The sequence below is a fragment of the Hyla sarda genome, chromosome 6 (assembly GCF_029499605.1).
Source record: "Hyla sarda isolate aHylSar1 chromosome 6, aHylSar1.hap1, whole genome shotgun sequence".
Taxonomy (NCBI): Eukaryota; Metazoa; Chordata; class Amphibia; order Anura; family Hylidae; genus Hyla; species Hyla sarda.
In genome coordinates, this window is record NC_079194.1 from 59,895,275 (window position 1) to 59,909,407 (window position 14,133).

The following is a 14,133-nucleotide window of genomic DNA, read 5'->3' on the forward strand; positions in this document are numbered from 1 at the left end:
TGGCACCATAGGGGCTTCCTAAATGCAACATGCCCCCCAAAAACCATTTCAGAAAAACGTACTCTCCAAAATCCCCTTGTAGCACCTTCGCTTCTGAGCCCTCTACTGCGCCCGCCGAACACTTTACATAGACGTATGAGATATGTGCTTACTCAAGAGAAATTGGGCTACAAATATAAGTATACATTTTCTCTTTTTACCCCTTGTAAAAATTCAAAAATTTGGTCTACAAGAACATGCGAGTGTAAAAAATGAAGATTTAGAATTTTCACATTGCTGCTATTCCTGTGAAACACCTAAAGGGTTAAAACGCTGACTGAATGTTATTTTGAATACTTTGGGAGGTGCAGTTTTTATAATGGGGTCATTTGTGGGGTATTTCTAAGATGAAGACCCTTCAAATCCACTTCAAACCTGAACTGGTCCCTGAAAAGAAAAATAGTGAGTTTGAAAATTTTGTGAAAAATTGGAAATTTGCTGCAGAACTTTGAAGCCCTCTGGTGTCTTCCAAAAGTAAAAACTTGTCAATTTTATGATGCAAACATAAAGTGGACATATTGTATATGTGAATTAAAAAAAAAATTATTTGGAATATCCATTTTCCTTACAAGCAGAGAGCTTCAAAGTTAGAAAAATGCTAAATTTTCAAATTTTTCATCAAATTTTGGGATTTTTCACCAAGAAAGGATGCAAGTTACCACAAAATTTTACCACTATGTTAAAGTAGAATATGTCACGAAAAAACAATCTCGGAATCAGAATGATAACTAAAAGCATTCCAGAGTTTTTAATGTTTAAAGTGACAGTGGTCAGATGTTCAAAAAATGGGCGGGTCCTAAGGTGTAAAATGGCTGGATCCTTAACCCCTTAAGGACCGGAGGTTTTTCCGTTTTTGCATTTTCGTTTTTTGCTCCTTGCCTTTAAAAAATCATAACTCTTTCAAATTTACACCTAAAAATCCATATGATGGCTTATTTTTTGCGCCACCAATTCTACTTTGTAATGACGTCAGTCATTTTGCCCAAAAATCTATGGTGAAGCGGGAAAAAAAATCATTGTGCGACAAAATTGAAAAAAAAACGCTGTTTTGTAACTTTTGGGGGCTTCCGTTTCTACGTAGTACATTTTTCGGTAAAAATGACACCTGATATGTATTCTGTAGGTCCATACGATTAAAATGATACCCTACTTATATAGGTTTGATTTTGTCGGACTTCTGGAAAAAATCATAACTACATGCAGGAAAATTAATACGTTTAAAATTGTCATCTTCTGACCCCTATAACTTTTTTATTTTTCCGTGTATGGGGCGGTATGAGGGCTCATTTTTTGCGCCGTGATCTGAAGTTTTTAACGGTACCATTTTTGCATTGATAGGACTTATTGATCACTTTTTATTCATTTTTAAATGATATAAAAAGTGACCAAAAATGCACTATTTTGGACTTTGGAATTTTTTTGCGCGCACGCCATTGACCGAGCGGTTTAATTAATGATATATTTTTATAATTCGGACATTTCCGCACGCGGTGATACCACATATGTTTATTTTTATTTTTATTTACACTGTGTTTTTTTTTTTATTGGAAAAGGGGGGTGATTCAAACTTTTAATAGGGGAGGAGTTAAATGATGTTTATTCACTTTTTTTTTTCACTTTTTTTTTGCAGTGTTATAGGTCCCATAGGGACCTATAACACTGCACACACTGATCTTCTATGTTGATCACTGGTTTCTCATAAGAAACCAGTGATCAACGATTCTGCCGGATGACTGCTCATGCCTGGATCTCAGGCACTGAGCAGTCATTCGGCGATCGGACAGCGAGGAGGCAGGTAGGGGCCCTCCCGCTGTCCTGTCAGCTGTTCGGGATGCCGCGATTTCACCGCGGCTATCCCGAACAGCCCACTGAGCTAGCCGGGATGCTTTCGGTTTCACTTTAGACGCGGCGTTCAACTTTGAACGCCGCGTCTAAAGGGTTAATAGCGCGCGGCACAGCGATCAATGCCGCGCGCTATTAGCCACGGGTCCCGGCCGTTGTTAGAGGCCGGGCCCGACCCGCTATGACGCGGGGCCACGCCGTGGCCCCGCGTTATAGATCGGGAGTGGACACATGACGTTCCAGTACGTCATGTGTCCTTAAGGGGTTAAGGGGTTAAAGTTGGATGCGAAAATAAAAAAAATAAAAATTTCACTAAAATGCTGGTGTTACCCTAAATTTTTCATTTTCACAAGGGAAAATGGAAAAAAGGCCCCCAAAATTTATAACCCCATTTCTCTTGAATATATAAATACCCCATATGTGGATGTAAAGTGCTCTGAAGGAGCGCCATTGGGATTTTGAAGAGAAAATTGAAGGCGATGTGTGTTCACAAAGCACTCATAGTGCTAGAACAATGGACCCCTCCCACATGTGACCCCATTTTTGAAACTACACCCCTCACGTAATGTAATAAGGGGTACAGTAAGCATTTACACCCCACAGGTGTCTGACAGATTTTTGGAACAGTGGCCCGTGAAAATGAAAAATTTTATTTTTCATTTGCTCAGCCCACTGTTCCAAAGATCTGTCAAACGCCTGTGGGGTATAAATACTCACTGCACCCCTTATTAAATTCTGTGAGGGGTGTAGTTTCCAAAATGGGGTCACATGTGGAGGGGGTCCACTGTTCTGGCACCACGGGGGGGCTTTGTAAATGCACTTGGCCCCTGACTTCCATTCCAAACAAATTCCCTTTCCAAAAGCTCAATGGCGCTCCTCCTCTTCTGAGCATTGTAGTGCGCCAGCAGAGCACTTGACGTCCACACATGGGGTATTTCCTTACTCAGAAGAAATGGGGTTACAAATTTTGGGGGTAATTTTCTCCTATTACCCCTTGTAAAAATGTAAAATTTGGGGAAAACCAGCATTTTTGTGAAAATTTTTATTTCATTTACACTTCCAACTTTAACAAAAAGTCGTGAAATACTTGTGAGGTGTTAAGGCTCACTGTACCCCTTGTTACGTTCCTTGAGGGGTGTAGTTTCCAAAATAGTATGCCATGTGTTTTTTTTTCTTTTCTGGCACCATAGGGGCTTCCTAAATGTGACATGCCCCCCAAAAACCATTTCAGCAAAATTGTGACTCCTTCTCTTCTGAGCATTGTAGTTCGCCCGCAGAGCATTTTACATCCTAACATGGGGTATTTCCATACTCAGAAGAGATGGGGTTACAAATATTGGGGGGCATTTTCTCCCATTACCCTTTATAAAAATGGTAAATTTGGGGAAAAAACTGCACTTTAGTGGAAATTTTTTTTTTCATTTACACATCCGACTTTAACGAAAAGTCATCAAGCACCTGTGTGGTGTTAAGGCTCACTGGACCCCTTGTTACGTGCATTGAGGGATGTAGTTTCCAATATGGTATGCCATGTGGGGTTTTTTCTGCTGTTCTGGCACCATAGGGGCTTCCTGAATGTGATATGCCCCCCAAAAACCATTTCAGAAAAACTCACTCTCCAAAATCCCATTGTCGCTCCTTCCCTTCTGAGCCCTCTACAGTGCCCGCCGAACACTTGATATACACATAGAGGTATTTCCTTACTCGAGAGAAGATGGGTTACAAATTTTGAGAGGATTTGTCTCCTTTTACCTCTTGTTAAAATTCAAAAACTGGGTCTACAAGAACATGCGAGTGTAAAAAATGAAGATTTAGAATTTTCTCCTTTATTTTGCTGTTATTCCTGTCAAACACCTAAAGGGTTAACACACTTACTGAATGTCATGTTGAATACTTTGAGGGGTGCAGTTTTTATAATGGGGTCATTTTTGGGCTGTTACTAATATGAAGGCCCCTCAAATCCACTTCAAACCTGAACTGGTCCATGAAAAATTCAGATTTTGAAAATTTTGTGGAAAATTGCTGCTGAAGTTTGAAGCCCTCTGATGTCTTCCAAAAGTAAAAACATGTCAACTTTATGATGCAAACAATGTAAACATATTTTTTTTGTGAATCAAAATATAATTTATTTGGAATGTCTATTCTCCTTTCAAGCAGAAAGCTTCAAAGTTAGAAAAATGCAAAATGTTCAATTTTTTCATCAAATTTTGGAATTTTTCACCAAGAATTTTTCACCAAGAAAGTATCGACAAAATTTTACCACTAACATAAAGTAGAATATGTCACGAAAAAACAGTATTGGAATCAGAATGAAAGTTAAAAGCATCCCAGAGTTATTAATGCTTAAAGTGACAGTGGTTAGATGTGCAAAAAATGCTTTGGTCCTACAGAGAAAATTGGCCTGGTCCTTAAGGGGTTAAGGCCCAAGCCCAGAAGCATCAGTAAGCCAAGTAGTTCCTGAAAGGCACAGGAGCAGGCATCAGAGGTACCTAAGAGGGTTTCATAACCCCTTACATTGAAATATCAATGTTGAAATTTGCATTAAGCATGTATTTAGCTACTGCTAAACATCCAAAAATTTAAGTCTCAAGCCCAGAAGCATCAATAATTCAAGTAGTTCCTGAAACACACAGTCAGGAGCAGGCATCAGCAGTACCCAAGAGGCATTCATAACCCCTTACATTGCACGGTCAATTTGGAAATTTCAATTAAGCATGTATGTAGCTAGTGCAAACATCCAAAAATTAAAGGCCCAAGGTCAGAAGCATCAGTGAGGCAAGTAGTTCATGAAAGACTCAGGAGCAGGCATTCGCAGTACCCAAGAGGGTTTCATAACCCTTTACATTTAAAGATCAATGTTGAAATTTGCATTAAGCATGTATTTAGCTACTGCTAAACATCCAAAAATTACAAAGGCCGAAGGCCAGAAGCATCAGTGAGGCAAGTAGTTCCTGAAAGTCACACGATCAGTCAGGAGCAGGCATTCACAGTACCCAAGAGGGTTTCTTAACCCTAATTTATAACCCAAGAGGGTTTCATAACCATAATTGTGAAGTGTTGGTGTAGCAGCATGGTCAATCTACTCTAAGGCATCTGGCATTGTTGGGTGGAAATCCTGGCTGATCCATGCCTGATTCATCTTCACAAAGGTCAGTCTCTCCAAATTTTTCGTGGACAGACTAGTTCTCCTTGGGGTGACTATGGCCCCGGCCACACTAAACACCCACTCTGATGGCACACTACTGGCCGGGCAGAACAGCTTTTCCAGGGCAAACTCTGCTAGTTGCGGCCATGAATCAAGTTTGGCTACCCAGAAGTCCAGTGGATCTTCAAGGTTTGTTGGCATGGCCATGTCAAGGTATGCCTCCACCTGCTGGTTCAGGTCCTCCTCCATGTCTACCTGCTGATGATGAGTAGCTTCACTTTGCGGGTGAAGAAAGGTACTCATCACCGACTGTAGACTTAGGCTATTGATAATGGAGCTGCTACTGCTCCTTCCACCCCTACCCAGCAGCCAGGGCAGTGGAAGGTGAGCCCCCCGAGTCAGACCTACAAGTGGATGGACCATAGGCCAACTGACTACGTAGGATCTCTCTGTAGTAGTTCAGTTTGTCCTCCCTCTCAGTGGGTGTAAAAAAGGCCCCCATTCTGTGACGGTAGCGAGGGTCCAATAAGGTGGAGAGCGTGAAGTCATCCCACTGACGAATTTTGACAATTCGGGGGTCACTACGCAAGCAACTGAGCATGCATCATGCCATTTGCGCCAGTGACTCGGAGGGACTCCCTGCCTCCATCTCCACTGCATACTGCCACGTTGTGTCTGGGTCCTCTGTCTCGCCTTCCTCATAACACTCTGGCTGCTCCTGCTCCTCCTCTCATGTCCGATGACTAGAAACACTGCCCATCTTATCCAACCTAAACTGTGCTCCACTCTGTCCCTCACCCTCCTCCTCCAGTTCAGCCCCCACAGGGCTCATGTAGCCTTGAGATGTAGGCGCAACGTCTCCATTGCCATGACCAGCCATTGTTTCAATCATTTGTTGTAGGCAATATAGGAGTGGAATTACGTCATTCATCCCGTAATCCAGGCGAGTTACAAATAATGTGGCTTCGTCAAAGGGCCTCAGCAAACGGCAGGTGTCACGTATGAGCTGCCACTGGTTCACATTGAAGTTACACAGGGGAGTACCCCTATCTGCTTGGATCATCAAGAAATTGGTGATGGCTTTTCTTTGTTCGTATAGTCTGTCCAACATGTGGAGGGTGGAATTCCAACGTGTGGCAACGTCACAAATAAGACTATGTTGTGGGATACCGTTCTGACGCTGCAGCTCAAGGAGGGTGTGCTTTGCGGTGTACTAGTGGCTGAAGTGCATGCTCAGTTTCCTTCCCATTGTTAGGATGTCTTGCAAATGGGGTGAAGACTTCAGGAAGTACTTGACAACCAGATTGAACATGTGTGCCATGCAGGGTGCATGTTTCACACTTCCTTGTTGCAGCGTGGACACAATGTTCTTCCTGTTGTCGGTCACCATGGTTCCCATCTCCAGATTTCATGGAGTAAGCCATACTCCGATTTCTTGACAAATACATTTTAGCAGTTCCTCCCCTGTGTGACTCCGTTTGTCAAGGCAAACCATGTGAAGAACAGCGTGACACCAGCTGCTGAGTACTGTTGCTTGGACTTTCACAGTATGTAGGCCCTTGACAGATTAACAGGTACAAAATGGTTCTCTAATTAGATGGACGTATGCGGTATGCACTGATGAGGGAAGAAAAATGCGCTACAATCCGCCTAAAAACTCTGTATTTTTTTAAAACCCCAGCTGGTGAGTAATTTTGCTTGGACTTTCACAGTATGTGGGCCCTTGACAGATTAACAGGTACAAAATGATAAACTTATTAGATGTATGTATGTGGTATGCACGTATGAGGGCAACAAAATGCGCAACAATACGCAAGAAAACTCAGTATTTTTGTAAAACACCAGCCGGTGAGTACTGTTGCTTGGACTTTCACAGTATGTAGGCCCTTGACAGATTAACAGGTACAAAATGGTACACTTATTAGATGTACGTATGTGGTATGCACGTATGAGGACAAAAAAATGCGCAACATTACGTAAAAAAAAATCAGTATTTTTGTAAAACACCAGCCGGTGATTACTTTTGCCAGAACTTTCCCTGTATCTAGACTTGTTACAGATACAAAATAGTAGACTGCTTTCATGTAGGTATGTGGTATGCACGTATGAGGGCAGAGAATTGCACTACAGTCCGCTGAAAGAATGTATTTTTGCACAGCAGCAGGACACAACAGTGCAGCACCACAAAAAAAAAAAAAAAAAAAAAAAAAACAGGGATTAAACCCTAAATTGCACTCTGTCACAGAGTGTTAAGAGTGGTGTGAACTGGTTTTTATACCGTCTACACACAATTATAAGCAGCAGATGATTTTTGTGGAAAAAATGCACAGAATTGTGCTGAAAAATCTTTCTTGCCTCCTGTGATAAGGTGGTTCATAAAGTTCAGGCAGCTCTCTGATGAAATACTCAATAAAGTGAATAGGAGGTTTATGGCGTAAAATCCTTCTCAGTCAGAACAAGCAAAGCACTTTTCTTCTCTCTGTCCACAATGCTGATGTGACTAGCAGTTGTGGAACGCTGTGGTATAAGCAATTCAGCGTGTCTGTGTAACACACACAGACACGCAGTCCGTCCTATCTCTGCAGTGTATATGGCATGAAATGAGCATCCACAAGATGGCTGCCGATTATATAGGGCTGTGACATCACAGGGGTCAATGAATGTTGATAGGCTGCAGCTCGCATGTGATTCCGGGTCATCCCGCCTACCTCCCTACCCGCTGTACTTTCCCACCCTCCCATAATCCCCTGCCCCATGTAGTGACATGTGGATCTGCCATTTTAGGTCTCCTTTAGCCTGGAACGCTGTAAAATAGAGTATAATGAAGCGATTCGCGCGATAGAATTGCGGCAATATTCGCAATAGTTGCAAATTGAATATTTAATGAAATTCGTAAGGAATTTGGGTTCGTCAGCTTCGGTTCGCTCATCTCTAATGTGAGCACCTGGCCTCGGCCTATTTAAGCTGGCAGTCTATTCCCAATCTTTGCCTGCAGAAGAGCTCTGTTTATCTACTAGCTAGCTTTATACTGTATCTGTGATATCTGGCATTTTGACCCTTTTGGCTCCGCAATCTGACTCTTCTCTCTGGTAGTAGCGTTTTTGTACTTTGATAACTTCTGGTTTTGACGCGGATAGTGGATGTTGACTTATTGTGTGTGTAAGTTAGTTTTACTTCTGTTAATCTGTCTGCTCCCTACTGTACCCTGACCTGTGTCTGTATTATTGTAGTTTATTGTGTTGACTGTTAATGGCCTTCACTTATATAGGAAGGGACTGGCACCGTGGTTACAGACCCGCTGCCTAGGGCGGGTACGTAAGTAGGCAGGGACAGAGACTGTGGGTGAGTTCAGTGTGCACTCCTTCCCTGCCCAGACATGACACCAACATGGCCAGAATACAGGTCTAAAAACGTGAAGAGGTATTATATATTCTCCCAGTGCTGAGGTCAAGAAGGTTAACTCTTCCCATCCTAGGGAGAATTAACATAGAAACTGTTCAGACACAAACCTAATGTCTGAACAGGACCCAAAGCAGAAAATACAAAATACACATACCGTATTTATTTGCATATAACACGCACTTTTAAACTTAAATTTAGGGCAGAAACCCTGCCTGCATGTTATACGCCGATACATGTTCTGGTCACTGATTTAAAGTGGCAGCAGCACCAGCTGCTTGTTAAAGATCAGCAGCCTGGCCGTGGCCACTTTAAAACAGTGACCTGCGGCGGCTCCTGCGGGCTCCTGATTTTAAATTTTTTTTTTCATTCCCTTAACTGGTCGTGCTCCGGCAGGCTCAGGTCAGGTAGCGGGTCTTGTGGGCTGTGTGGATAGTAAAGTATGACGAGTGACGTCCCCTGCCGGCTCCTCTGCACAGCATCACTCCTCATTCCCTGCAGCCGCCACAGGTGACTGTTCTAAAACCAGCTAAACTTAAACCAGCAGCGGCACTGCAGCCACTCTGACCAGCGGCAGCTGCAGGGAATTAGGAGTGATGTCCCTGACGCTGTGCAGAGGAGGGGGGTATAATGAGCAGGGGGGTAGGGATTATGAGCAAAGGGGGAATAATGAGCTGGGCGGGATTGTGAGCAAGGGTGGGTGATGAGGCGGGGGGTTGTGATGAGCAAGGGGGATGATGAGCGGGGGGATTATGAGCAGGGGGGGAATGATGAGCAGGGAGGAATTGATGAACAGGGGGCTCAGGGGAAAGGAGGCGGGGGTTAAATGTGCCACAGGGGCTGATAAAAGGGGAGGAATGATGTGGCACGGGGGGACAAACCAAACTGAGGAGCAAGGGGAATCAAAGTTGGGGGGATGATGAGGCATTTAGTTCAGAGCTTCCAAGTCATTTATTTTACATTTATTTTTTTCCTAACATTTGCCAGTGCGTGTTATACGCCGATAAATATGGTAAATGGACATTACAAGAAAGATGTCTCAATTACCAGTGCACACAACAACAAAAAAAAGCCGAATGCGCCCTTATCAGGACAGAGCACAATGCCAATGTAAATCTAGCCTTACATGTTAGACACCAGCAGGTGTACTTTAACCCCTTAAGGACGTAGGACGTAAATGTACGTCCTGGTGAGGTGGTACTTAACGCACCAGGACGTACATTTACGTCCTAAGCATAACCGCGGGCATCAGAGCGATGCCCGTGTCATGCGCGGCTGATCCCGGCTGCTGATCGCAGCCAGGGACCCGCCGGCAATGGCCGACGCCCACGATCTCGCGGGCGTCCGCCATTAACCCCTCAGGTGCCGGGATCAATACAGATCCCGGCATCTGCGGCAGTTTGCGATTAAAATGAACGATCGGATCGCCCGCAGCGGGGATCCGATCATTCATAACGCCGCACGGAGGTCCCCTCACCTTCCTCCGTGCGGCTCCCGGCGTCTCCTGCTCTGGTCTGTGATCGAGCAGACCAGAGCAGGAGATGACCGATAATACTGATCTGTTCTATGTCCTATACATAGAACAGATCAGTATTAGCAATCATGGTATTGCTATGAATAGTCCCCTATGGGGACTATTCAAGTGTAAAAAAAAATGTAAAAAAAAGTAAAAGTAAAAAAAAGTGAAAAATCCCCTCCCCCAATAAAAAAGTAAAACGTCCGTTTTTTCCTATTTTACCCCCAAAAAGCGTAAAAAACATTTTTTATAGACATATTTGGTATCGCCGCGTGTGTAAATGTCCGAACTATTAAAATAAAATGTTAATGATCCCGTACGGTGAACGGCGTGAACGAAAAAAAATTTAAAAAGTCCAAAATTCCTACTTTTTTAATACATTTTATTAAAAAAAAAATTATAAAAAATGTATTAAAAGTTTTTTATATGCAAATGTGGTATCAAAAAAAAAGTACAGATCATGGCGCAAAAAATGAGCCCCCATACCGCCGCTTATACGGAAAAATAAAAAAGTTATAGGTCATCAAAATAAAGGGATTATAAACGTACTAATTTGGTTAAAAAGTTTGTGATTTTTTTTAAGCACAACAATAATATAAAAGTATATAATAATGGGTATCATTTTAATCGTATTGACCCTCAGAATAAAGAACACATGTCATTTTTACCAGAAATTGTACGGCGTGAAAACAAAACCTTCCAAAATTAGCAAAATTGCGTTTTTCGTTTTAATTTCCCCACAAAAATAGTGTTTTTTGGTTGCGCCATACATTTTATGATATAATGAGTGATGTCATTACAAAGGACAACTGGTCGCGCAAAAAACAAGCCTCATACTAGTCTGTGGATGGAAATATAAAAGAGTTATGATTTTTAGAAGGCGAGGAGGAAAAAATGAAAAAGTAAAAATTAAATTGTCTGAGTCCTTAAGGCCAAAATGGGCTGAGTCCTTAAGGGGTTAACAGTGCATTTTACTTATTATTAAATAAAGGACATTTTACTTATTTTGCCCCTTTTCAAAATGTCAAAACAATTCAGTAGTGTGAACATGGATCAATGCTCTGGTGTGGAGCTCCGCCCAGTTGCACTTAGCTCTAAACCAACAAGGGAACACTTAACGTGTCTAATTGCATAATAAATTTGGTACTTAGCTTGTTTGCCATGTTATTGGAGCAGTTACTGCAAAATTTCTTGTGCATTTTTCTTAAAAATCTCCTCCATTATTTGTATATTGTACAGGACCATTTAATATATTATCTTCTATTGCCACTATGAAATCAATGGGGGACCAAGTGATGGACGAAGAAATAGAATATCACGATGATGAGGTAATAATTTTAAATACAATAAACAGTAAATACATTTATTAATAATACTATTTACAGTAAATTAAACAAAAAAAATAAAAATGGCTACACAAGGTGTAACGCCGAGCACTCCGGGTCCCTCTCCTCCCCCGGACCGCTCGCGGTGTTCGGCTCCTGTTCGCAGCGAGTCTGACCGGGAGCGCTGCTCTGATTCCCCCTGTGGGGTTGCGATCCGCGCGGCGGGACGTGTCTGCTCGCGGGTCGCACCCCGTTCTGCTCACCTGCCCTGTCCTCCGTCTGCTCAGTCCCGGCGCGCGCGGTCCCGCTCTCTAGGACGTTTGCGTGCCGGGTCTCTCAGATTTAAAGGGCCAGTGCACCATTAATTGGTGTCTGGCCCAATCAGTTCCTAATCACTCCCAACACTTAAAAACCCACTTCCCCTTCCTGTCCTCACCGGATCTTGTTGCCTTGTGCCAGTGAAAGCGTTCATTGTGAGCCTATTGCCTGTGTATCCAGACCCTTTGCTGTTGCCCCTGACTACGAACCATTGCCACCTACCCTGACCTTCTGCTACGTCTGACCTTGCCTTTGCCTTGTCCTTGTGTCCCGCGCCTGTCTCAGCTGCCAGAGAGGTTGAGTCACTACCGGGTGGAACGACCTGGGGGTACCTGCCGCAGCAAGTCCATCCCGCTTTGCGGCGGGCTCTGGTGAAAACCAGTAATCCCTTAGATTCCGTTCCGCTGGTACGGCCCATGCCATCGCCTCTCTGGCACAGAGGATCCACTACCCGTGCCCTCCCCGCATACCAGTCCGGATCCTGACAGTAGATCCGGCCATGGATCCCACTGAGGTGCCGCTGCCCAGTATCGCTGACCTCACCACCGTGGTCGCCCAGCAATCTCAGCAGATCGCCCAACATGGACAACAGCTGACTCAGTCGGCTGCCATGCTACAGCAGCTTCTGCTTCCACAGCAGCAACCATCTCCTCCGCCAGCTCCAGCTTCTCCTCCGCAGCGAGTTGCCGCTTCTAGACTCTGCCTGTCCCTACCTGATAAGTTTGATGGGGACTCTAAGTTGTGCCGTGGGTTCCTGTCCCAGTGTTCCCTACACCTGGAGATGATGTCGGACCAGTTTCCCACAGAACGGTCTAAGGTGGCGTTTGTGGTCAGCCTGCTGTCTGGAAAGGCCTTGTCCTGAGCCACACCGCTTTGGGACCGCAACAATCCTGCCACTGCTACCATTCAGTCCTTCTTCTCTGAAGTATGCAGTGTCTTTGAGGAGCCAGCCCGGGCTTCCTCAGCCGAGACGTCTCGATTATATCTCGTCCAAGGGAGCTCTTCAGTGGGCGAATACGCCATACAGTTCCGCACCCTCGCCTCTGAACTAGCCTGGAACAATGAGGCCCTCTGCGCGACCTTCAAGAAAGGTTTATCCAGCCACATCAAAGATTTTCTGGCTGCATGAGAGATTCCTTCTACCCTGTCTGAACTCATCCATTTGGCCACCCGCATTGACATGCGTTTTTCAGAAAGACGCCAGGAGCTTCGCCAGGAAAAGGATCTTGTTCACACCAGGCGGTTTCCTCGCTTGGCACCTCTCTTCCAGTGTCCTTTGCAACCTGTTCCTGTGCCTTCCGCCGAGGAGGCTATGCAAGTGGATCGGTCTCGCCTGACCCAACAAGAGAGGACTCGCCGCAGGAACGAAAATTTGTGCCTGTACTGTGCTAGTACCGAACATTTCCTGAAGGACTGTCCTATTTGTCCTCCGCATCAGGGAAACGCACACACCTAGTTAACGTGGGAGAGGCGTTACTAGGTGTGAATTCATCCTCTCCACGACTGACTATACCTGTGCGGATTTCTCTACTCGCAAATACTTCCTTCTCCGCTGTGGCCTTTCTGGACTCAGGTTCAGCAGGAAATTTCATTGAATCTTCACTCATCAACAGATTCAATATTCCTGTTACCCATCTCGTCAAACCTTTCTTCATTTCATAAGTGAATGGAGAAAAACTGGACTGCACCATGCGTTACCGCACAGAACCTTTGCTCATGAGCGTTGGAGTTCTCCATCATGAAAATATTGAATTTTTTGTATTGCCCAACTGTACCTCTGAAATTCTTCTTGGCTTGCCCTGGCTCCAGCGTCACGTACCTACCCTCGACTGGGCCACTGGGGATATTAAAAGTTGGGGATCTTCCTGCCACAAGCGATGTCTCAAGTCTGTTCCTACCAGCCAAGTCTCCATCGCTACACCATTGCCACGCCTTTTTAAGGCCTATCAGGACTATTCTGATGTTTTTTGTAAAAAGCAAGCAGAGGTCTTACCACCACACAGACCCTACGACTGCCCTATTGACTTGCTTCCTGGTACCACACCGCCCCGTGGCAGGATTTACCCACTCTCCGCTCCAGAAACGCAAGCCATGACTGAATACATTCAGGAAAACCTAAAAAGAGGTTTTATCCGGAAATCTTCTTCTCCAGCCGGAGATGGATTCTTCTTTGTTGCCAAAAAAGACGGATCTACGCCTTGCATAGACTACCGCGGTCTTAATAAAATCACAGTGAAATACTGATATCCTCTGCCACTTATCTCTGAACTCTTTGACCGACTGCGCGGAGCAAAAATTTTTACCAAACTTGATCTAAGGGGCGCATATAACCTCATTCGAATCGTGAGGGTGACGAGTGGAAAATCGCATTTAACACTAGAGATGGACACTTTGAATATCTCAAGCAATTGAGTAGAAGAAGACCACTATAATCCAGGCGCTGCTTGATCCAAGGATGCACGGATGCAGGTAGGTATTGTTAACCAGATACTTTTATTTATATTACAGCATACAAGTTAGCAAGATCATGATGCGTTTCAGGGTCTGCT

The 14,133-nt window shown here is 44.2% G+C and overlaps 1 protein-coding gene across 7 annotated transcripts in view; it reads left to right on the top strand.

The window, feature by feature from the left end:
* The window catches only part of DMC1 (DNA meiotic recombinase 1), a 130,348-nt gene that overhangs the window by 16,693 nt on the left and 99,522 nt on the right, over positions 1–14,133 (top strand). For all 7 annotated transcript variants that reach the window (XM_056523866.1, XM_056523870.1, XM_056523871.1 and 4 more), the window contains one exon: positions 11,181–11,269. In XM_056523866.1, the coding sequence (XP_056379841.1) occupies positions 11,213–11,269 (57 nt within the window). In that variant the 5' untranslated portion in view covers positions 11,181–11,212. The remainder of the gene's footprint in view (positions 1–11,180; positions 11,270–14,133) is intronic.